We start from the raw sequence: 26,155 nt of genomic DNA, 5'->3' as shown, positions 1-26,155 counted from the left end.
TGTAGCTGTAGCTGTAGCTGTAGCTGTAGCTGTAGCTGTGTACCAAGACACACGTCGACATACTGACAAATAAAACAACAAGAAACACTAAATCTGTGACCAATCATTCAGAAAAGGTCCTGCTGCCTTTCTGGCAGAGGTTGGTTTGACTCCCCACGTCTGCAGATTTGAAGATCTAGTGGATGATTTTTATTTATCATGGATAAGTGCTAGCGCTAGTTAGCATAGCCACATAGCTACATGTTCGTAGCTGTGTACCAAGACACACGTCTACATACTGATAAATAAAACAACAAGAAACACTAAATCTGTGACCAATCCTTCAGAAAGGTCCTGCTGTAGGCGCCTCTCCGTCAGGATCAGATTCTGGATCAGATTCAGAGGGTTGAAGTAACGTGATCTCTGAGCAGCCGTGTATATTCAGCCAACATGTAAACATTAGATCAACGTGCTGGAGAGCCGAGGCACATCCACTTCCTGAGGGGGCGTGGTCAGAGAGAAAACAGAGCGTTCTGAGGAGGACTGAAGAAGAGGGTTTTTCAGGCAGACCAAAATCTGATTTCAAAGTGTTTTTTTGAGCATAATCTATAAAGACATGTTTTGGGGACCTCTTAGACCAATATATATTGATGAAAAAAGCGTGATATGTCCCCTTTAACTTTTCTTTTTCCATCTATTTATTTATTTTATGTGTGCTTTTGTCCTCTATGGTGTTCCGATGTGTTTATTAAAAAGATTTTCCTTTGAATTCTTTTGTAAGTTTAAGTAGGCTAGCTGTACGTGCACATGCTTTGAGCTGGTTTGCATGCACTAATGTTTAAGCTAGCTGAAATGTGCTTTTATCTGTGCAGGAGCGGAGGCGGGCTGTAGACGTAAAAAAGCGGAGGTTCTTTTCTATTTGAACAGGTATGATTACTGTGCTTTATGCAAGAGGCAACCTCCAGTCTCCACATATGAAGCCCATTCGGAAGTGTTAAAACTGCAGTTCATCGAGCGTCCACTTGAGGCTGGCTGCAGAAACACCAGAAACCACATACACACCCATTCAAAGAGACGATCTTTACAGCAGAAATAACATGTTTACAGCCTGGTTCAAAAAACAGCTTGAGTCTACGTAGCTACTTTCTCTCTCGGCACACACTGTACGGGGGTGAATTTATTTCTGACGTGACAGTTCAGAAGATATTAAGATTACGAGTTTAATCCAAGTAAGGACTTGACTGACTTGACTGACAGGCAGGGACACATAGCTGTTGTCTAGGAGGCTCAAACCCCACCTCTTTACCTCACACTAAGTTAGGTTGAGTTCAACATTTCCGATATGGCCTGCACCGTCCATTGACTTCAAAACAGTGCTCAGGAACAGATGGATGATGTCACGGATACTACGTCCATTATTTATGTAGTCTATGATTTTATGTCTATAATGTGTATGTAATGTTTATGCTTTGTTACTGGCAGCCCTTTTGTATGTTATCCCTGGGGGAGAGGAGCAGAGGCGGGCTGCATACGTTGTAAAAAATCTGAGGCTTTTTTCTTATATCTGTTAAACAGAATAAACTCAGAGAAAGCAAGATCCTGGTGTCGGTCATCTGTCGACACCAAACAAAACACAACGCAGAGTCCCACCAGTTACATATGTACAAAGCGCTGGGAATGAAGGAGATATCTACAAGGATGTAAACGTGGTAAGGATATTGCACAGTGCATTGTAAGGTTATTGCACAGAGTACAGGTTATTGTTCATTGATCAGAGGGAGAAGTTGTACAGTCTGATGGCCACAGGCAGGAATGACTCCCAGTGGCGTTCTGTGGTGCATTTAGGGGGAATGAGTCTCTCAATGCCCTGAGCCCTGAGCCCTGTGCCCTGTGCCCTGAACCCTGAGCCCTGAGCCCTTCTTGTCTTAATTGACGTCACCTGTAAAGTGATTGAGGACATGAGGCTGTAAGGACTCAAACTGTAGAACTGGAATGGGACACCACTTTGAGACTTCTCATGTGACCTGCATGAGGTCATGTAGCTCACTTTGGCGATAATAGGAATTTTTATTGCTCAATTTTTACTTTCCTCAAATTCAAGGCACTTAAGGGACGACTGACTGACTGCCATGTGGTCCAGGCTCTTAGGTACAGACTGCTTCACCACAGGTGTTAAAATATATAAACAGGCTATACAACTATGAATATATAAATTATACTGTATATGTGTGAAGATAATTAAATTAATGATGTTTTCTATATTTATACTTCCTGCACTTTTTTTGCCTGTGAATTCTATTGCAACTTTCATGCTTCTTTTTCACCATTGCACTCTTTTTATTTCCATATTGCGGAGGATTCATGATAACAGATTCAGACTCAAGTCAAATCCCAGATAAGTGTCCAGGTAGTTCTTTTATTTTCAATAAAAAGGAATAGAACCAAAAAAAGTTAAAAACTCTAAACCCATGTCCAACTACTTGGAGAGAGCACATGTGGCCATGTCTTTTGGGAATGTCCTGTGGAGCTTAATCTTTGGTCTGAGGTAGCAAGGTGCCTTGAAAATATTTTAGAATGTCCAAGTCTGCAACAACCTCCTTAATTTGATTTAACAATGACTCTGCTCTCAGAGATCTAGATTGGCCTTGAGGAAAATCATTTTTGCAGGTTCCACTGCTGTTAAGAAGACCATGATACAGTCCTGGTTCTCTACTGGATCTTTAAAACAAAGGTTTAACTACTTCAGAGATTTTAAATTATATATATATAAATATGTATATACAGAATGTTAAACCTAAACACATGGGCTATCTTATCACTTCCCCCTTTCATGTGTTTATTTTTTTATTTATTAGTTTTATTTTTTATATTTTTTATTTCTTATTTGTTTTTTTTTTGTTTTTTAAATTATATATATATATATATTTTTTGTATACAGAATGTTAAACCTAAACACATGAGCTATCCTATCACTCCCCCCTTTTATGTATTTATTTATTTGTTTATTTTTATTTATACTTTTTACAATTCAAAGTCCACTACCTGAAGAGGGCAATCACTGGCTCATATGATAAAAGCAAATCTGATAAATAAGAAGGAGCAAGACCATCAAGAGATTTAAAAACCATAAAATAATCTTAAAATCTATTCTTTTAGAATAGATTCTAATGTCCTTTTAGAGATCATATTAAAATAAAGAAAATGTGTAAAACATAAAGCTGGATGTCAGTTGTCTTTCAGTCTATATGGGATGTGATTGTTGGTTGAGTTGGTTACAACACAAGGGGTACCAGTTGAAATCTTGCCTAGGGCACCAAGTCGTTTAGGGCCGGCTCTTCTCTCTCTCCATCCTCATCCCTCTCACCTGTTTGCACTGACATTCACACACTAACATACTGTACTCAGCTTGAATATTACATAAAGCACGATGAAAAGCGGATTATATGTGAGGTAAAGAAAAGTAAGAAGAGGTTGCAGAGACTCCATATATGTATGTCTATCAGTGTGACACTCACTGCCTGCTGGCTTTATAATGCTGCGGTCCTCTTTCTCACCTGGTCCTTGCTCTCTCTGATTCTCTCTCTCCTGACTCCATCCTGCTCTTTCTTCTTCTCTTCCTTTCTCCCTCTTTGTGCTGTCAAACAAAAGGCAAACATAACAAGCATAGCAAATCTAATCAAATTACAAGGATCATGTTTAACACATACTGGGTTGATGTTGGCAGTGAATTTAGGTAAAATCTCACTGGTTTCTTACCTGATATTATCATGCACCTGGTTATACATTTTAACTTGCATTTAAATATATATATATTTAATTTTGAGAGGGTCCAGCCCTCGAGCAGTCTTCCTGGTACCCTTCTTATATCTCCGGAATGTATTTCACGTGTATTTATTGAATGCTTTAACTTAGCTAATAGACACATAATCAGCTCGTTGCCTAAGGTGTGTTAGTTAATAATAATAATAATAATACATTTTATTTGGGACACCTTTCAGATCACCCAAGATCACCTTACAGATAATAAAAACATTCATCATTAAAACATCATAGAAATGAACAAACAAACAAACAAAAAATAATAACGCTACGATCTCTGTTTCCTTTCCACAGAGATTCAGAGCGTGTTATGTTAATCTACAGCTGATACATGTTGCTGTTTATCATACAGACATGATTACATGAAGAATAGAGAGGAGGAGATGAAATACACGGATGATGTCCAGGATCCCAGAAGTCCTGTGAATGCGGGTAACACAATGCCACTGAGCGGACCAATCACAGAGCTTCGATTCTACGCCTAGTTAGATTTAGGAGGAGGTGCACGTCAACTTCGTGCGTAAGCCTCTGCGTAGGTACGGGAGCAAGTCAGTCAATCAATCGATCAATCAGTCTTTATTTGTATAGCACCAAATTACAACAAACATTATCTCAAGACTCTTTTACAAACAGAGCAGGTCTAGACCACTCTATGTCAAATTATGAACAGAGACCCAACACCAAGACAGGATAAGACTCAGTCTGACCCCACCTTAATCCACCATGAGCATTACACCTCACAGTATTTAGCTAGTTACAGTGGAGAGGACAAACTTCCTTTAACAGGCAGAAACCTCGAGCAGAACCAGACTCATGTTAGACAGACATCTGCCTCGACCCAGTTGGGTCTGGAAAGAGGGATAGAGGAGAATAAGAGAGAGAGGGAGCGGTGATAGTGATGAGACCAGTAGTAGAAGCTGTTGCCGCTGGAATCCAGCACATCCATATCAGCTGGAGTCTGGAACGTCCACAGCAGGAGGACGTCTACGGCAGCTCAGAGGAACCTACGAGACAAGGGAGCTCAGGGACTCCAGAAAGGTCTATGGTTAGTAACTTTAATGGGACAGGGAGAGTTAAAGGAAGTGATGAGGGGGTTGGGGGGAAGGGGGTGAGATAGGAGCCCAGTGTGTCAGTGTGCCAGTTCCCCCGGCAGTCTAAGCCTATAGCAGCATAACTAAGAGCTGGTCTAAGCCTGATCCAGCTCTAACTATAAGCTTTATCAAAAAGGAAAGTTTGAAGCCTACTCTTAAAAGTAGAGAGGGTGTCTGCCTCCCGGACCCTGACTGATAGATGATTCCAAAGGAGAGGGGCCTGATAGCTGAAGGTTTTACCTCCCATACATAAGTCCTTCCCTCCACGTAATATGAAGTTCCTCTCCTTTTCTGTTAATGACGTCCACAAACCCTCTGACTTTAACCTTTCTCTAATCGCCCACTGTGCAATTTATCCCCATGGCAACAAGCGCCAAAGACAGTTTTTTGTCCCCAGGAACATTCATGTCTTTCCCTGCTGCTCCTCCTTTAGCACAGTCAACAATTAATTTACTGTGCTAACCACCTCTGCACAGGACTGTCCCTCTCCAGCTCTGATCTGCTCAGCTTCACCTCCTTGATCCTTAGATAGCCTGCTCATACACGCTGCTGTCTCCATATCTCAGCGGCTGTGTTCCCCACATCCCCCAAACCTCCTGACTCCTCTGCACACAGCAACAACATGCCCATGGTCCTCATAGCAGAGTCACCTGAGAAGAGCTTTATTACAAGGCCACACCTTGTAGCATAACCTTGTAACATAGCTCAAGATAAACCCTGTCAGGCAATAAATGACAAGCACACCGATGGTGCCCTTCTTTTCCTCTCCCTGCTCGTTCAGTTATAAATCATCCCAACAAAAACCAGAACCCCCTTCCTCAAAGGTTGGTCACCTTTAAATCCTTTTATCTGTCCTTTTTGTTTGCTTATCCCCTGCTATCTTTATTTTCAATTAGGCTCAGACTCCAGCTCTGACCCCACTGTCCTCACTCACCACACCACAAAGACTCAGAGCCCTGCGTTGATTCATTACGACATGCTGAACACCCTTTATTTGTTCGCCTCGATGACAACAAGCAGAAACCAATAATACAAAAGGGGACAACTGGAAAATGAGACTGAGAATGAGAGGCATGCATTGTCAGGGCGGCCTGTCTGACCCTGCAGAAAGAAAAGCAGGAGTATGTACACTACCAGTCAAAAGTTTGGACACACCTTCTCATTCAATGTTTTTTATTTATTTTGATTATAGAAATAATCTGGTTTGGCCATAATCTGGATTACAACAGTAGTCAAATAGGGCTATCCATTGTGTACTAACCCTACCTCTGAACAACACAACTGATGGTCTCAAACACATTAAGAAGGCAAGTCATTCTACAAATGAACTCTTGACAAGGCTCATGTTCATTAGAAACCATTCCAGGAGACCACTTCATGAAGCAGACTGAGAGAATACCAAGAGTGTGCAAAGCTGTCATGAAGGAAAAAGGGGGCTACTTTACAGAATCTAAAATCTAAAACAGATTCTGCTTTGTTTAACACTTTTTGGTTCATTCAATAATTCCATATATGTTCTTTCATAGTTTTGATTTCTTTGATATTAATCTACAGTGTTTACAATAATTAACATAAATACAAACCCTTCAATGAGAAGGTGGTAGAAATGTCAATCTATTTTCACATGGGTCTATGTCTTTACTCATAATATATATCATCTTAAAACTATGGTTATCATTCAGGCATGTACACTGTATTTAAAAGACACACCTTGTTTCACCTTTTTCGTCTCATAAAATGAGACACTTAATTTGCTTGGGCAGAAAGACCTCGACAGAGCGAGCTGATTGGCAGCTTGGCTTGTCGATTACTAATTGAAACTTATTCTTGATTGTACTTATGTCTGGGTTGCTGCAACAACTGAATTTCCCCCCTGGAGATCAATAACGTAATATCTTATCTTATCTTATCTTAATGAACAATGTTGTTATCAATACAACAGTGAATTTACATGATGAATGAATGAATGAATGACTGAATGACTGACTGACTGACTGACTGACTGACTGACTGAATGAATGAATGAATGAATGAATGAATGAATGAATGAATGAGCAGGCTAGGGGTTGAGAGAGAAACAAAATATACTGACAGTTACATAAACTACAGTTTTATTGGCCTAAAATGTGAAGTGTCTTCAGGGCTTTGGAGACTGAAAGTTAAAATACTGCTGTCTACTGCTGGATGTTCATGTCACTGTGCTTAAATATCAAATTCTGGAGTTAAAGGACAAATAAGTGCTGTAAATCGGGTTTCATAAAGCCTGAAATAAAGAGAATGACATAGAGAAACAAAAAAATAAAAGGAAATAAAATCAAATAGCCGACTGTGCATTGGGAAAAATACAAAAGTAGACGAGTAACGGAAAAATGAAAAAGTACGAAAGAAAGACAATATGGATTCAAATTGTATGATTATAATATATCACAGATTTATATCAAAAATAAAAAGACTAGAAGAGGAGCGTGCAAGTTTAAAATGATGGGAGTTTCTGAATGTGGTCCAGGAAAGGTCCCCTAATTGTACAATTAGTTTGGGCGGCAGTAGCTCAGCCCATAGGGACTTGGCTTGGGAACCGAAGGGTCGCCGGTTCGAGTCCCAGTATGGACGAAGTTTGGCAAGTGGACTGGTGGCTGGAGAGGTGCTGGTTCACTTGCCTGGGCACTGCCGAGGTGCCCTTGAGCAAGGCACCGAACCCCCAACTGCTCGTGGTGCGCTGGTTGGGGGTTCGGTATCCTCACTCTGACATCTCTCCCAAAGTGCATGTCCACTGTATGTGTGTGTGCATGATTGTATGTATATATATCAAAAAACTGTGCGTGTAGCATGACCGAAAAAATTGAAATTGAATTTCCTCCCTGGGGATTAATAAAGTAGCTTTCTTCTTCTTTTCTTTTCTTTGACATTTAGTCAGTAAGCAACAATAGAAAGATGAACAATATGGTATTGTTTAAAAATAGAACAGCACATTTGGAACAAATAAGGACCCGATAAAATGGGTGTAACATACACTTTAAATACCCTGAAATCTTCCTCATACAACTTTATGCTTCATCTTAACTCATTAAGTCCCTAAGTGACATGTACTAAACATCCTGGTGTGGTTGTCATGTAACAGTCATGTGACTGGGACAGGATGTGACTCCCCAAAAATGGTGGTATGACTTGTAAACAAAAGTGAAGGATCTAGCTAATTTTGAAAGGCTTGTTTTTTGATACTATAGGTAAGTTTGAAGCCATTTAACAGTTGGAAATCTTTTAATGGTAAGTCCTGTATTATAGTTAACCAGTTCTGATCATACTTCTTCAACAAATTAATATCAAACAAGTTGGGAAAAAATCACTGTGACATAAACGTTACATCTGGCTTTTATCCTTAAAATTTCATGAAAAATCTGATGGGACCTCTGTGTCACAATAACAAAAAAAGTAATAATCCACTCAATTAATTTAGCTGTTTTAATCATTTTTTATTTAAATATGTTCTGTTGTTCAATTCAAAGTACATTTGTACAAATATAAACAAAAAAAATGTCAAATTATGTGGATATTATATAAATGTTAACAAAACATTTTTTCATATCTGTAAATCTAAATTAACATAATTTTACTGGTCCTATTTTAATGTAATTGTTTTATTCTCATTACTTTTTATTTATATTTCATTTCTAGTACGTATTAGAATAAGACCTACACTCTTTTGAACGTACTTGAGGTCATTTTAGGAGATGATAGTCGGTCTGAGGGATGTGACAAGAGCTTCAATGAAGACCAATATGACCCTGGTTACAACCCCAACAACAAAGACATGGAGAGTGATGAGTCAACTCAGTCTGGGGGATCAGACAGTAGTCAATCAGGTGATTTAAATGAGGTACCACAATCAAATATGGACCCAGGAAAACAAAATACAACAGTTAAAGGAAAAAACAGGGAACTGTCCAAAGATAAAAACAAGGAACTTATCTATGAAAATTACTATTTTCTTGGAGAAAGAAATGTTTTATAGCACCTGAGTGCACATTCAGAGGAACACACCACACCTCCACCACCATCATCACTGCCCAAGAGAGTGTGTGTTTGAGTTCCAGATGGTGTTCATACTGATCAGGTAGCACATTGGCCTGTGAGATGTGACATGCGTGGCCTCTGCAAGTTCTGAAAATCAATGCAATCACTACCTTCTGTGAGAATTATATTGTTTGTCGTATAATTTGGCCTATGCCACACTAGCGAAGCTACTTAACAGATGTAAAAACTGAGAAAATCGGTTCAGACATAGTGCTAATTACACAAAGGCTTTGTTTCCCTTCAGCTTTTATTAGTATTCTGCTTTATATCTCTTCTTATGTACTTAAGTCTGTTATTCAGTTTTATACAGCTACAGTAGCTCGTTGAGAAGACCCCCAATGAGGCAGTCTTAATATTTTTTATTTAATTTGCCTATTTTTGTGACGTAAACCCACTATGAAAATATAATTTGTTGTAAAACTGCACTTCCAGAGTCATACTTTTATGTATGTTATGGAAATGCAAACAAAAAGGCAAATTTGTGTTATTAGGCTGTTATTAAGCAAAAATATATACAATTTTTACTTATTTTCGAATGCAAAATAAACGTACCATGAACGCCCAATGTGACATATATATCACATTTCAGATCTTGGACATTAAAAGGGAGTATTTAAAAAAACATCAGAAATATCATCTATGTGGTCCCCTTGGTCTGTGGTATATTTCCTATTATTTTTCTTTGAGGGGAAACGGGTGCAGGTCTTTACGGGTTAAATTTGGGAGACTATTATAATGAAAACAAGGGTCATGTCTGTCAAAAACGGCTGTGAGAGGGCAGCTCTGAAACAGGTGTCTACTGTGGCCCTGAGGGACAAAACAAGATTACAAAAGGTGAAACACTTTTACAAAGTTGGAGACAAACTTACATATTGGAAAACATTTTTACATTTTATAAAACACTTTTACCAAGGCCAAAACAAATTTTCATTTCAGAAAACAAATTACAAAATAAAAAACACTTTTAAAAGCGGTGAGACAATTTTACAAACGAGGTAACACTTTACCATTTCTGAAACAAATTTACATTTATTTTTAACGGAAAAGGGAATGTACCAAATACTGGAAGTGATCCGGGAGTGAGTGAGTTAGGTCCATAGACTGTAAATAGAAATGGACAGCGTTGCTCCGCCTCTTCCCGTTGTGCGGTTCTGAAGCCAAAAAATCCCTCTCCTGGGCGCCGCCATTGTGCATTGTGAAGCCACTGTAACGAGCTCCGCCCTACAGTTTAGCGTCATAAGATGCTGTGTGCCCTTTGAAGTTTCCCTCTACAGCGGCTGTGAATCAAAAGAAACCCAGAAGTAAAACCCTGTTTTTTAAACTCTAATAACTAATGAAAAAGAAACCTTTCAGAAAAAAGAGGACTTGGACACAAAACAGTCAAATAATAACTACATATCACCACAGCATACGGATGTGAGAAACATTCGTGTATTTATTTTTTAAAGTTTGACTGCTCCCAGACGGAGTTTTTGACCTGTACTGCAGGTGTCTACGGTGGCCCTGAGGGGCAAAACAAGATTACAAAAGATGAAACACTTTTACAAAGTTGGAGACAAACTTACATATTGGAAAACATTTTTACATTTTATAAAACACTTTTACCAAGGCCAAAACTAATTTTCATTTCAGAAAACAAATTTACAAAATTAAAAAAAACACATTTACAAGCGGTGAGACAATTTTACAAACGACGGAATGCTTTCACCATTCCTGAAACAAATTTACATTCATTTTTAATGGAAAGGGAATGTACCAAACACCAGAAGTGATCCTCTACCAAACAGAACCAGTACCAAACATCATTCTGTTTGGTTTCTCTCAATCCCAACAAACTAAATGAGACCTAACTAGGGGTTCAGCTCGCCTGGCTGGAGGTGAAGCTTTCAGCAAAGTGTCTGCCCCCTGGTGGCTGGCTGCAGTACAGGTCAAAAACTCCGTCTCCCCCATTCATTTGAATGGGGGAGCAGTCAAACTTTAAAAAATAAATACACGTGGTACGAATGTTTCTCACATCCGTATGCTGTGGGTATATGTAGTTATTATTTGACTGTTTTGTGTCCAAGGCCTCTTTTTTTCTGAAAGGTTTCTTTTTCATTAGTTATTAGAGTTTAAAAAACAGGGTTTTACTTCTGGGTTTCTTTTGATTCACAGCCGCCGTAGAGGGAAACTTCAAAGGGCACACAGCATCTTATGACGCTAAACTGTAGGGCGGAGCTCGTTACAGTGGCTTCACAATGCACAATGGCGGCGCCCAGGAGAGGGATTTTTTGGCTTCAGAACCGCACAATGGGAAGAGGCGGAGCAACGCTGTCCATTTTTATTTACAGTCTATGGACCTAACTCACTCACTCCCGGATCACTTCCAGTATTTGGTGCATTCCCTTTTCTGTTAAAAATAAATGTAAATTTGTTTCAGAAATGGTAAAAGTGTTACCTCGTTTGTAAAATTGTCTCACCACTTTTAAAAGTGTTTTTTATTTTGTACATTTGTTTTCTTAATAAATGTAAATTTGTTTTGGCCTTGGTAAAAGTGTTTTATAAAATGTAAAAATGTTTTCCAAAATGTAAGTTTGTCTCCAACTTTGTAAAAGTGTTTCATCTTTTGTAATCTTGTTGTGTCCTTCAGGGTCACCATAAACAGGTGTCCTTATGGTTGTTTCCCCACCTTTGTTGTTAAACAGTAGTCCACTCCAGTGCGCCTCTATTTCCCAGAGTGCATCGCTCCTCCTGCAGACGCCATATTGCCTTCGCCAAAACGCGCTGGCTGGATCGGCTCGCACTCACAACTGAAAATGTAAGTACAGAGCAGAAACTGTCACATTTTATACATGAAGAATAATCAGATTGACTGTCTGTGTGTGCTTATAATAACCGATATTTCACCGAGTTTTCAGATGTGTAATTCTAACAGAATGTGGATGTAAAGCATGTTAGCTTAGCTCAGGAGGCTCTTTCTCTGTTGTTGTTTTTCCCTCTGGCAGGAGACTAATCACCCTCACGACCCGCTCTCTGTCTGACATAAAAACCCTCCTTACCGTTTATACAAACTGATAACTGTGAACGAAGGAGCTGGTAGGGCTTCTTTGTCCTACAGGTCTTCATATTGCTGTGTCTGAAGTTAATTTAGCTGCTAATAATCATTACAAACGGTAGCTAACCGCTGTTAGCTAGTTAGCATTAGCTGGACCCTCATATTTCACAGCCTGTGCGCGCGGGGGGATGTGTGTTACCTGCCTCTCATCAGGATGGATTCATGTAAAAAAAAAAAACTAAAAAAAACAACATATGAATATAAATATATGATGTGTATACATAAACCATCCCATGTTGTAAATGTGGTGCAGCGGCGTTGATTGGCACATAATTGATCTGTGTTTATTAGCTTCTCTGAAATATGAATGTCTCAGGTTTCATGTCTCAGGTTCTAAATTGTGTTTAAAGACTCGGAGTTTTTAACCCTGACCACCTCCACGGACACAGCTCTGCGACACCACAGCAGATTGAATGTACCCCCTTGTATTTATCTGGAGGCTTGTGAAAGTGCAGCAGGTTCCTCAGCAGCAGGCCCAGGACCCAGATAGGGCTTCCCCCAAAGGACTGACAGATATTCTGGTCATGAATGCATGCTGTGCACCTGTGGGTGTCAGGTAGCATCTAAAAATAACCCCAAACAATCACTCCTTACTGGATCTAAAGATATCTGGAGTATGTGAGTACGTGATTGATCTGGTCGGCACAATCAATAGAAGTATTGCTTAAATATCAATCAATCAATCAATCAATCAGCCTTTCTCTATACTCCAGAGGTCATTGAAGGGCGCCCTCACTTATAATGCATTAAGTCAATTAGAGGCATGTCAAATAAACAGCAGAGCATCATGTCTGTTAAAGTCATCACATGGGACACATTCTGGATGTAAGATAGTGAAAGGGATTATTGATTATGATAATTGATTATTTATTTATTTAGTCATCTATTTATTTCTTGTATTACTTTGACTGATATTTAATCCATATTTTTACCCTGACTTATTGATTTTACTGTATTGATTTGATTGTATTTTTGAGTATTTTTTATGATCATGTCTTTTTATTATTGTACCCATCTCTGTTATTTTCTGTCTCTGTTCTTTTGTAAAGCACTTTGGACTGCATGCTTGTATGTGTGAAAGATGCAGAAATAGATAAAGTTGAGTTGAGATTAAAATGATAGCATGAATAGATTTATGATATCATTATTATTTATAAACTAACCTTGCTATCTATACATAAGAAAGAAGTGTACATAATGTGTAAATATCTAAAATATTTGTTATATTTTATTTTATTCATTTTTAGTTTATTCTATATATTCAATTTTATTTTATTCTATTGTATTCAATTGTATTCTATTTTATTTTATTCTATTTTATTCTATTTTATTTTATTTTATCCTGTTATTTTATGCAATTATATTCTATTTTATTTTATTCTATTCTCCTTATTCTATTTTATTTTATTCTATTCTCCTTATTCTATTTTATTTTATTTAGTTTTATTCTATAATTTTATTCTATTTTATTCTCCTTATTCTATTTTTTATTCTATTCTATTTTGTTTTATTCTATTTTATTTTATTTTATCAATTCGTTTTTATTCTATTTTATTTTATTCCCTTTGTTCTTTTTTACTTTATTCAATTTTATTCAATTATATTTTATTAAGTTTTATTCAATATTATTTTATTCTTCTTTATTTTTGTATTCTCTTTATTCTATTCTATTTTATTCTATTCAATTATATTTTATTGTAGTTTTACCTTTTATCATTTTTACTGTATTTTTAACTATGTCAGTACATTGTTGTATTCCCCTGTCCTGTTTTGTTACTTGCTGGAACTAAAGACTTTTCCCCAATGGGGGATCAATAAAGTATATCTAATTTTATCTTATATGCAGGAGCACTTCACTAACACAGTTTTAAAAAAGGGTTCAAAGGTCAGAAATCAAGTTTCTAAATTACCCAAGAGATATAAGTGTATTTAGTTTAAGGAGCTCCTGCATCTTCAGGATCAGAATAACAGAAAGTTCTGAGCAAACTCCAGGAACAGGCAGAAGCTGCCGGTGAGGTGTGAGTCTGATTTAAAGGATCCGGGTCATTAAGAGGTTCAGTCAGGTGTGGTGGTGACTCTTCTAAGAGAGCTTTATTTATAAAGAAGAAGAATATCCTGTCCGTCCTGCATAGAGGACCACCCAACCTCAACATAAGAACGCGCCTATGTGTGTTCTGCAGGTCAGCTGTAGTACATGTTCCCGCAGCGTCATAGATTTAACCATTTATTGCCAAATGGAAATACAGTCATGCTTGGAGCTATACCCTCTGCTTTAGCGCTCCCTGGGTTAGCCAAGCAGGCTGCTTTGGCTTTCCAGGGAGAGCATCCAAACCTCCACAAGGGTAAAACAGACATATAGTCCAAACAGGTGGAAGCAAAGTTTTACCAGCAGCAGAGTGTGGGCAGCAAAGGTGTTGCAGGGATTAACGCAAGGGGGGAAGTAAATAGACCGCCTCATTGTCACAGGATGAGCTGTGATTGGTTGTGAGGATAGGAAACAATGATTCAAACTGCAGCTGAGGCCATGACTTCTCTGTCCTGCATGACTTCCTGACCCTAAGCTTCATTGTTAGGGGAATGAATAAGTCAGATCTGATTTCCAGAGTGTCTCAGTTTAGTGAATCTACTACAAAACAAGTGGTACAAATGTTATCTTTGAAATAAAGTTTGTAAAGGGTTTAATGTAGACTCAGTCAAAGCAAAGGATCAGAACTGAACCATAAAGATGATTAGAGAAGAAGTTAAAGACAGCTGAAGTCTGAAGGTGGTAACTCCAGTACCACAGGGTTTGTGGAGGAGGCTGCTCTGATGGATTCAGTTTACACCAGAAAACCCTCTTTGGTATCTAATTCAGGCAGACAGGTTGAGTCTCATCTCTGAGGATTCCAAACACCTCCAACCATCGCTCCGATACAGTTTGAGGTTTCTGATCTTTGACTGTATTTGATCAACCTGGATGCAGTCTGGAGATGTCAGAGCTGATGTCCAAACAAGTGTTTAAGCTGTACCTCTGCCGCTGCTGCTCGAGCGTGTTGTGAAGGGTTGTGTCTCTTCTAGTAGATTCATTTATACATGTTTACATTTATGTGTAACCATAATGTGTAACACTCGAGGTCATGTGTTCATTCTGTGTGTTTCAGTGTTGCAGTGATGACTCAGACGGTTCAGACCAACGGGGTTCAGCCCCTCAGTAAGACCTGGGAGCTGAGTCTGTACGAGCTGCAGAGAACGCCTCAGGTAACCTTTCACACCACACCACAGTTTTGGAGATGTAGAGCTGCACGTTGCTCCTGCAGTGTGACATAGATCACATCTTAAAGGTAGACATCACTCTGTCTGAACACACCTTCCTGTCTGCGTTTCATTACAGGAGGCCATCACAGACGGACTGGAGATCGCCGTGTCGCCCCGGTCTCTGCACAGTGAACTCATGTGTCCGATCTGTCTGGACATGTTAAAGAACACAATGACCACCAAAGAATGTCTGCACCGCTTCTGCGCTGATTGTATCATCACAGCTTTGAGATCTGGGTGAGTGTCAGCATGAAGAACCAGCAGGGCCTCTGTTACCCCTTTTCGTCCGACGCAGTTTCAGGGCCGGTTTGGAGCCGGCGCTCAATGGAGAACCGTTTTTCCGTGTTTTGACTGTGAGCGAACCGGCTCCTGGCAGGGAAAACCGGTTCCAGAGCAGCTCCAACTCTTTGCAAAGGAGTGACCTTTTGCCTAAAGATGATGAAACTCAAGATAGGAAACAAAGAATACAATCAAAACCAAATATGTACAGGTCCCAAAATGGAGCCCTGAGGAACCTCTTGGCGAGCAGAATGAGGTTGTTTCTTGCATAATAGGGGTGAGCCCGACTAAGGATCTGCTTAGTCAAATCTGATTCATCAGATTTTGCCCATAGTCGACGAATAGTGGAATGTTTGTTGTTTTTCCTTATTGACCCAAAGTCTGCATGATGGTGACTGCATGACAATATTACACATAACCCTTTACAATTAAGAGACTCATAGCTTAAAGTAAAAGGGACAACAGAATATTATAAGTATAAAACTTAGATTTTTTAAATCTATATTTCAAAAACAACGAGGTGATGAAGGAGAGAAAACTCAAATAAGGCCACCATCAGTTAAACATGGAACAACACTCCACTATAGAATAAGGAACCAGGAGATATTTAAACAGTGTTCACACAGAGGAGAGCAGCACTGTGGAGGGTAGTTTGTCCAACTTAAGGCTGAACATGTTTGTAATGTTTAAAATCAAACCTGAACCAGCTAAAGGGTTTTTAAATCTCTTAACAGAACCTTTAAAACAGTCTTTCATCTCGTCTTTGTCCGCTTGAGTCTTTTCAAATTGTGCGTGAGGAAAACCATCGTGTGTACGGGCAGAAGTGCGCTCCTGTCTTTGTTGACTGTAAATCCTGTCTTTGAGAATATCCTCTCTGATGGTGTGGAGGTGGATGGGATGCTGTGGATTGTTTTTGAGGCTTCTGACAGCTTTGGGTATTCCTCCTCGTTCTTTTGGCCCCGTACAGTTTTAGTGTGGTCCAGTAATCCTTGATCTCACAGCCCTCTTCATGAAGCTGCTCCTCATCTTCATCACTGTTTTTAGGATCATCTGAAGTTTTATTTCCTGACATTTTGAGCTACCATGAACGTAGAAAGATTTAAAGGCCAGCTGAGGTACGTCTGCTCCACAGGTCCCACTAAATGGGAGAGTCCACCTTTAATTACCAGGGGAGATTTAATTACCACTTTAAGGAGATTTAACACTTCAAGAGCTGTTCTCAGAATTACATTAAATAAGTCTATATTTATATAAAACAGGATATATGAGACACTATTTTTAAGGGAAACAGGAAAATAATGTAAAATTAGACATTGAGCACCCCCATGGTTTGAATGGAATGATCCATGTTTCATATGCAAATATTCCACTATGAGATTGGCAGTCGACTAAGGCTCGTTAGAACGAATCGTCAAATATTCGATTATTTGGGGTCACCTCTATTGCATAATATTGAAATTTGGCCCCTCTTCCAACTCCACAACGTCAGTAACGTCCTCTGGTCTACAACCGCTTACTTCAGGGGCGAGGGGCGGGGTTGCCGTGATCAAAAACACAAACCAAACATGTTTCCTCCATTGTCCAGCAGTGATAAAATAAAAGAGACTAATGGATTCTAAGGCAGAGCAGTGGTCGGCGAGGAGACAAGCTGTCGTTGTCCACCATCGTTGTTGTGAGGGAAAGTTTGCGCTAGCAGCTGCTGGGAAAAGCTGTCACGTAAATCTGACGTCATGGCGTGCCTCTTCCACGGGCTTGAGTGGGCGGGGGAAAAAAACGGGTGCCGTGTTGGTTCACGAGTTCAACCAGCTCCGAACCAGCGCAAGCACCAGCCAGGAAACACATGGTTCACCAATGGTTCACATTGGTTGAAAAAAGAGGTATCAGAGTCTCTGTGGTGGTCGTTAGGTTTCTGAGGTCTTATCAGTAACTCACACACCTGTTGGCTCAGTGATGACACAGCTGGAGAGGGTCGGTGGTGACCTCCGAGGGCAGGACGAGCGTCCACTAAAGGAGATGATGATGATGCACCGCAGCATTCAGAACAAGACTAGCCTGATGGAGGCAGACATTTGATCATGTATGTCTTAAAACAATGCCTCCATACATCATCAGTGAACAAGTCTGTGGAAACTAGGCTCCCACTTTTGTAGTTCACTCCGAGTGAGGACTGTTCATTCTTCTGCTTCCTGTAAACTTAGTGAAACATGGTTTAAAAGACATCCTAATGAACTGTTGAGAGGAGGAACAGATGACAAGCAGACACAGTCTGAATGCAGCTTAGAGGGAAGAGTTAGAAATGTTGCAGAGTGATGAACAGTGTTGAGCATGGTCACACCAAAAATGAACTAGTTAATACAGTCTAATATAAAGTAGTCAGTCTCCAGCCCCAAATCACTGACGTTTACTAAACCACATGAATTACTGTGTTCTACTGTAGAATCATAGACAGCTATTAAAAGACAAGAAAATCTGCAGCTATGAAAACTTGCAGCCAAATTCCACTAGATCCGTGTCCGGTCCGTCTCTGATCCGTCACAGCTCTGGATCTGATAGGTTTCTATTCTAGTCAATGTGTTAACTTCCACTGGATCCGCTCCGTTATGTTCCGGCTGCGTCTCTGATCTGGCAGGTCGGTGTCCTCCAGATCAGATACACAATCAATCTCAACAGAGCAGAAAACACAACCAGTGGGTGTTGACAGACAAGAGGGCACGGCGCTGGACCGCAGCGGATCAGAGACTGACTGGACACGGATCTCTCTAAAACCAGACCAGCATGTTGGGGTCTGTCCTGATTCGTTCATAAACTCCTTCAAATGTTCAAACAGCTGCTTCACAGGTACCTCACTACATCTGGAATATTAGACGGATAAGCCATGCTGAATGACTGTCGGGTGCTGTCAACCTTCTTCAGCTACAGTGAAAACAGCACTCCATAACTCTCAGTGCTTGTCAGATGCTGCTGGTGTGTGAGCGCTCGTTCTCTGCCTCCAGAGTGAACGATGTTTCATTTTAGCGCATTTACACACATCACTGGTGATGAATAAAGTCAGAACATGAATGTAACATCCATGGTGTCTAAGACTCATGTTTGGTGCTAGTTTGGATTAGGGATGTAAATTTCAAGTATTTTTCGTGATTGATCTTTGGAAATATTAAAGGTGACATATCATGCAAAATGACTTTTTAATGGTTCTCTACCTGAAATATGTTTCCCTGGCATGTCTACAAACCCCCGAGAATGAAAAAAATCCATTCTGCCCCTGTTCTGATTTCTCCACCTTTCTGTAAATGTGTGTGAAACCGAGCCGTTTCAGACTTCAGTGTTTTTGTTACGTCACAACAATATCTGGTCTGTAACAGGAAGTCAGAGCTTGGAGCTTGTTCAGCCCATAGACTGTATAAAATACAACTCAACCCTCCTCCGTATTTTCATTACCTGCACACGTGTGCTAACAAGGAGCTTAGGAGGGAGGCATGCTAGTTGTAGGCTGTCTTAATAAACACAAAGGTCGGTTTTACTCCCCACGTCTGCAGATTTGAAGATCTAGTGGATGATTTTTAGTTTATCATGGATAAGTGCGAGCGCTAGTTAGCATAGCCACATAGCTACATGTTCGTAGCTGTGTACCAAGACACACGTCGACATACTTATAAATAAAACAACAAGAAACACTAAATCTGTGACCAATGGTTCAGAAAGGTCCTGCTGCAGGCGCCTCTCCGTCAGGATCAGATTCAGGATCAGATTCAGAGGGTTGAAGTAACGCGGGTCTGTGAGCAGCCGTGTATATTCAGCATGTAAACATTAGATCAACGTGCTGGAGAGCCGAGGGCACATCCACTTCCTGAGGGGGCGTGGTCAGAGAGAAAACAGAGTGTTCTGAGGAGGACTGAAGAAGAGGGCTTTTCAGGCAGACCAAAATCTGATTTCAAAGTGTTTTTTTGAGCATAAACTATAAAAGACATGTTTTGGGGACCTCTTAGACCAATATATATTGATGAAAAACGCGTGATATGTCACCTTTAACGATCAATTATCGATTAAACGTTTTCCATGTAAAAAATAATGCCAAATGCGTTTTTCCCGTAAATCAAATTTTCCTTCACTGACACAGTGTTTATAACTGACAGTGTTGAATATCTACGGATCGTATTGAGGTGTTCAAGCTGTTAAACACGCTGAATATCAACATGTGGAGCAGGCGCACAGTCATACAGTCATAAAAGTGAAGGCTCAGACTTCAACAAGAGAACTGAACAGAAACATATTTCAGACTCACAGTGTCCAGTTTTCTGTCTACTCGTTCTTATTGAGAAAAATAAGCATGTGAACGTGGTTAGGTGTCAGTGGGAGGGCAACCGGGTCAGAATCAGTCCGGCGGCAGGAGAAAAATCGCTCGTGGAGACCTGTCACTCAGCCAAGCCCCCAGCTGAGCGTCCCCGCTGTGAGCAACACCTTCAGTCAGCGGATTCTGAAACATGCTTTAAATCTTAATACACCTCCCTGATAGCTGAACCAAATATGAAACCACATGATGTTTGAAGTTAATGTTCGATTCTGTCTCTGCAGAAACAAAGAGTGTCCCACCTGTCGTAAGAAGCTGGTATCAAAGAGGTCGCTGCGTCCTGACCCAAACTTCGATGCTCTGATTAGTAAGTGGCCTCACATGGAGGTATTTAAAGTCCACTCTCACTGAAGGGACACAAACAAAAAACAGAGGAAAAATATAATGATCCAAATTAATCTGTCTCAATTCAGGCAAGATTTACCCGAGTCGTGACGAGTACGAAGCCCACCAGGAGAGAGTGTTGGCCCGCATCAGCAAACACAACAACCAGCAGGCTCTGTCCCACAGCATAGAGGAGGGGCTGAAGATACAGGCCATGACCAGGTATACACACACACACACACACACACCACACACACACACACACACACCACACACACACACACACACACACACACACACACACACACACACACACACACACCTGTTAACTAAATACTTGCATGTTTGTCTTTGTCAGACTGCAGCGCGGTAAGAGACACACGGTGGAGAACGGCAGCGGAGCAGAGGACAACGGAGACTCCTCCCACTGTAGCAACGCCTCCGTCCACAGCAACCAGGTATGAGGTTGTGTTTGGAAGAGAACCAGGTGTGTTTGTACCTGGAGCCTGGTTTTACAGGCTACAGATATCACGTTAAAAAGCAGAAGAACAGACTCATGTTTCCTTGATGTGAAAGAGTTCTCGGTTCTGATTGTCAACAGGAATGAACGACTGATGGTAAAGCAGAACCCTCATTAAGGCCTCACTCGCTCTCAGTTTGTGAAGAGATGAATGGGTTGAAAGCTTGAATCCTGAATCTGACAAAGCAGTTTATTTATTTATTTCTTCTTTCAAACACAAAATTACTCAGAGCCAGAGATAAAATCTTGTTTTTGAACCTTCTTTGACAATTATAACGAACCTTGAAGCAAATTAAATCAAATACTGAAAGAAGATGCACTCTGAAAGACAGAATAACCCTGCACAGACTGCCTTTAATTGAAGATCTTATTTTGACATCTTTCCTTTGATCATGATGAAATCTGTGAGGATTGAAGTTTGAGGTTGTCTTAAAACCGTCAGTGTCGGACCATGTCCCTGCAGGAGGCCGGTCCCAGCATCAAACGCACCAAGACGAGCGACGACAGCGGCCTAGACATGGACAATGCTGCTGAGAACGGGGGCGGGGACTCTGTCATCGATGGTGGCGCCAGCGAGATCGAGCTGGTGTTCAGGCCACACCCCACCCTGATGGAGAAGGATGACGGTCACAACAGGTGAGGTGCATTTGGACCAAGAGTTCCAGGTCTTTTAGCCCCCAGAACTACTTTCCCCTGAACTAAAAGGTTCCTGTGCCCCCATTGTTGTCTGTATTTCGACCGCGGGCTGAAGTCCCAGGTAGATTGTGCAAATCAGGCCAGTGACGTATGGAGGAATAAAAGTAAATGCACTACACCACCAGACCAGTAGAGGGCAGTAAAACAAAGAGGAATGCCATTCATCACAGAAGACACCATAGAAGCAGATGGACAGGCAGGTATCATTCTGAGCACACAACAGTTAGCCTGTTAGCATGAAGAGACTCAGCTGGTCTGTTTTAGATGGTGCTATATTTCATCACAGATGGATTCCCTGAATCAACACGTGAGAGGAGATAAGCGCGAGTAGCAAAGACGTTTCAACACGGCCTTTAAAATCCTTTAAACTCAAAAAGCCGTGGCAGAGATCAGCCGGTGTTTTGGTTTAAACAGCGACCCTGTTAACTGGAGACTTTCAGCCGGATGCATCCCTCATAAACGTCTTTAGACCATCATTAAATATCTGATGAGGATATTTTGAAATCTTAATAAAAAACTAAACTAGTTGCATTCCCAGGAAACTCCCTCTGTGTTTCAAACAGCTGTTGTAAACTCCACAAACACTGACACGCTCAGCTGAAGGTCTCCAGTTTACAGGGTCACTTTTAAAACCGGAACACCGGGGGAGAGAGACGCATTCACGGTGGCTGAGAGAAGACTACTGTTACAAGCTGCTAATCAAGAGAATCACAGCTTCTTCTTTTGAAAAGTACACACACATACAAAAAAGATAGAACAAATAAAAACTAATGAAAGAAAGAGAAATCAAGTGAATCACAGATGTGTGTGATGTTATTGTGGACGGAGGGAGGAATAAAAACACTGAGGTTAATCTACCAATCAGACATGTTCAGCATTGCAAGGCCCCGCCCCCCAAGAGTCCCGGGACCTTTGAAAAGTACTACCCCCCTAGCAGGGGCTTTTTAGGGGGGAGATTATCTACCCTGAACTATATTTAGACCCTGGGTCCTCCGGTCGAAACGCATGTAGTTCAGGGGTAAAGTTCCTCCGGTTGAAAAGCGCCTTTAGACCGGGCTCTGTGTCAGCCTCGTTGATCCCTCAGGAGGTTCACCTGTTCGTGGTGTTGTGATCGTCTTCATTATTTAAGAGTGCATTGACACTGTAAAGCTAACAGTGTGGCTGCATGTTGTGTGGTGCGTTCGCAGTGTGGAGTTCGTCCCACGCTACATCAAGACGTCAGGTAACGCCACGGTGGATCACCTGTCGAAGTACCTGGCGGTCAGACTGGCTCTGGAGGAGCTGAGGAGAAACGCAGAGGCCAGTCCTGTGAACGTGGAGGCGGCCTCAGAGAAACAGTACACCATCTACATCCCTACTGCTGGAAACCAGTTCACTGTGAGTGTGCCACACACACACACACACACATACACACACACACACACACACACACACACACACACACACACACACACACACACTGCTCTGAGTTGATCCTGGGATACAAATGTATTTATATTTGTTGGACACAGATAATGTTCATGGTGGCTGATGTTTTAAACCCGTCTCTCACAGTCTTACATCTTATTGGTAACACCTGTCCCTCTCCTTTACCCTCTTTGGAATGATGAAAATGAAAACAGGATCTGCAGACTTAAGATGTTAAGAAGGACTTACTTTTATTTATTTAATGTTTGTTAACACAGGAGTCTGCAGGTAAAGGCTGGTTTATACTTCTGCGTCTCCCCTACGCAGCAGGGGCCGACGGTGTTGACGATGTTCTGCGTGTTGACGATGTTCTCCAGGCTGATGATGTTCTGTGTGTTGATGATGTTCTCCAGGCTGATGATTTTCTGCATGCTGTTCTCTGCCTGCAGGTTCTGAACGGTTCGTTCTCTCTGGAGCTGGTCAGTGAGAAGTACTGGAAGGTCAACAAACCCATGGAGCTCTACTTCGCTCCAACTAAAGAACACAAGTAGACATAAACATCTACACACACTCACATGCATCACAATGCACACATGCACACATGCACACACACACGCACACATGCACACATGCACACAGTGAAAGTACACACATGGACTCTGCTACAGCTGCACACACAGAAACACGGGAAGAGGATTGTGTGTGTGAGTGAAGGAGAGGAGAGGTTGGTGAGACCCTCCAAAGGACTCTTGTAAAAAGAAAACCCCTTGTTTTATATTCTCTGTATCTTTCTGTGTCTCTTTCTATCTTTTCTCTGTAGACGGCAGCAGATCAGTACAGCAGCTCAGTCACACTCATGAAGAGCTGCTCACAGTCTCTGAAATCACGCTCTGCTCACACCCCAAGGAAGACAAACAACAACGTGTTTTACTCTCTGCAGAGGCCGGCCTTTATGCTCTGTGATTCTGTCTGCACCCGAGAGACGCTCAACACTCAGATTCAGACTGTGAGGAGGAGGAGTATGAGTGTGACGTGTATGGAAGCCCAGAAATGCCATGATAGTGTAACAGCCGCCTGAATTAAAAATAAACATTGAGATATTTAACTTTGAGGACCATATGTCCGTACCCGTATTCATAGAAGCAGTTTATCTGGAGGCTGCTGTTTAAAAAGTCCTGAAGGCAGCCGGTCAGAATAAAACAGATAGAATCACTAACTGTAGGAGTCTGAGCTGTTGAATCTATCCGTACCACATTATTTAAAATCAAATCAGTCTTTGATTCTGCCACGTGTCATTACCCAGCCCTAACTCTAAACCTGTTCATTCAGCACAGTCTGTGCACTCTGAATCAAATCTCTTAATCTTGCACAATTCAAACATCTCCCAGTGGAGATCTTTGGAGAGATTTTAAACACCTAATGTCTGACAGACCGGTGTCAGAGTAAATATCTCCTTGTTCTCCTAAAAGGGGCAGTTATTGGTCGACTTTCTGGAGCTTTCATTCTCCCAGAGACGTTCCTCTCAGGTGAAGTCTCACAGTCAGACAGACTGAAGTCACGTTGTGTATCTGGGCCTGAGTCTTTGCTGTCGGTACAATGTGTGCTCCCTCTGAGGACCTCTGGACCTCAGAGGGAGCACACTGGATGTTTCTAAAGATGAAGCAGACCAATAGTTTTCAGTTTTTTGATAATGTTGAAGTGTTCTCTGAACTTCTGCTCTGTTTTGACTTGTCTGTGTAGTATTTTCAAATAAAACCAGAGATGTGACCCGCTGCAGTCTGTCAACTGAACAACTGTAACAAGGAGAGTCAATCTGTGGGATCCAGGGACCGTCAGACGGTGCTTTTTAAACCGCTGAAGTCCAATAGTTAGTCTGGATAATCACATCTTTAATTGCATGTTTATTACTCCATCATTTTGCATTTATAAACAGATGTTATGTCCATATTAACAAAGTAAAGTGAAGAAGGCCAACCTGAGCACAGACCTCAGACCTGCAGTGAGTTTACACCCTTGATCGCTCGCTAACCTCAGTCCGGTAGCTGCACCTGTATGCTTTGCTCAGACTCATGGTCAAATTCCACCTGATCTGTGTCCGGTCCATCTCTGATCCATCACAGCACTGGATCTGATAGGTTTCTATTTTAGTCAATGTGTTAACTTCCACTGGATCCGCTCCGTTGCGTTCCAGCTGCGTCTCTGATCCAGCAGGTCGGAGTCCTCCGGATCAGATACACAAGACTTCTATTTTTGCCGGATGCCGGAGCACAACGCATCAATCTCAACAGAGCAGATGGAGCGGGACAGGAAGTCAGGTCCAGATCGTATTTCACTTAACTACAACAACAAACCAAAGTCATGATGAGCGGAGCCAGGCCTGGAGTCAACAGGTCAGAGGTTTTCAGAGGACCAGAAAGACAACATGGATGAGGAGAGGAGGAGGAGAATCCTTGATTCAGTGATTACTGCAGGAAAACCTCGGTCACATGACTCCAGCTGTCCGGAGGTCCTGCTCCGTGCTGCGTTCTGAAAACCCAACCGGTGGGTGTTGATGGATGAAAGGGCACTGCGCCGGATGGAAGATGGACTGAACACAGATCTGGTGGAAGTCCCTTGTCAGAGTCCCTCAGTGGTATTTTGAAGATCACTTGGACCTGTCACATGATTCGTCTGAGCTTTGAAAGGTGCACCTCACTTTAAAAACTCAGCTGCGTCTTTATAATCCATCACAGCAGCACCAGGACACAGGGAGAAGCTGAGGTGGCTCAGCGACGGGGGCGATTCTTGTGTGACAGTTAATGTCAGACCTGAAGTGGATTGGGATTATCAGTCACGTAGCTGTTGTGTTGATCTGTTACCTGTAGGAACAAACGTCGCTCTCGTGGCTGCTCGGCCTTTTATAAATGTCTTTTTCAACATGCCCAGGAAGAAGTGTGTGAGTCAGTTTTTTGCAGCATCATAGACGGTTTCAGTACTCACCATCTCCACAAACCTGCACCTTTGGACGGTATCTGTTACAGGACTGTTTTGTAGAGGACTCTCAAACAGTCGAGTTTCTGTACCATGTTTGATGAAGTAGTTTCAGTCTCCGTGTAGCAGACTGGGGTCTGAAAGTGTTTGTATCATAAATGTGCTGTTCTTTTACCGGCTCATTCACTTTTTGCCCACAAAAACCCAAACTGGACAAAAACAAACATTAAACTCATTCATGTCTCAACCCGGGTGTTTACAGC

The 26,155-nt window shown here is 41.3% G+C and overlaps 1 protein-coding gene across 1 annotated transcript; it reads left to right on the top strand.

The window, feature by feature from the left end:
• The first annotated feature begins 11,632 nt into the window (after positions 1-11,632).
• Positions 11,633-24,689, top strand: rnf2 (ring finger protein 2). The gene is made up of 9 exons (XM_034702421.1): positions 11,633-11,757; positions 15,195-15,291; positions 15,425-15,585; positions 20,200-20,282; positions 20,389-20,521; positions 20,658-20,757; positions 21,283-21,455; positions 22,703-22,892; positions 23,372-24,689. The coding sequence occupies exons 2-9, from the start codon at positions 15,205-15,207 to the stop codon at positions 23,471-23,473; spliced, it is 1,029 nt and encodes a 342-aa protein (XP_034558312.1). The 5' UTR covers positions 11,633-11,757; positions 15,195-15,204; the 3' UTR covers positions 23,474-24,689.
• The last annotated feature ends 1,466 nt before the right edge of the window (positions 24,690-26,155 follow it).

Source organism: Notolabrus celidotus, chromosome 15 (assembly GCF_009762535.1).
Source record: "Notolabrus celidotus isolate fNotCel1 chromosome 15, fNotCel1.pri, whole genome shotgun sequence".
In the NCBI taxonomy this organism is placed as follows: domain Eukaryota; kingdom Metazoa; phylum Chordata; class Actinopteri; order Labriformes; family Labridae; genus Notolabrus; species Notolabrus celidotus.
The sequence above is the reverse complement of the archived record's forward strand: the minus strand, read 5'-3'. Positions and strand labels throughout refer to the sequence as shown.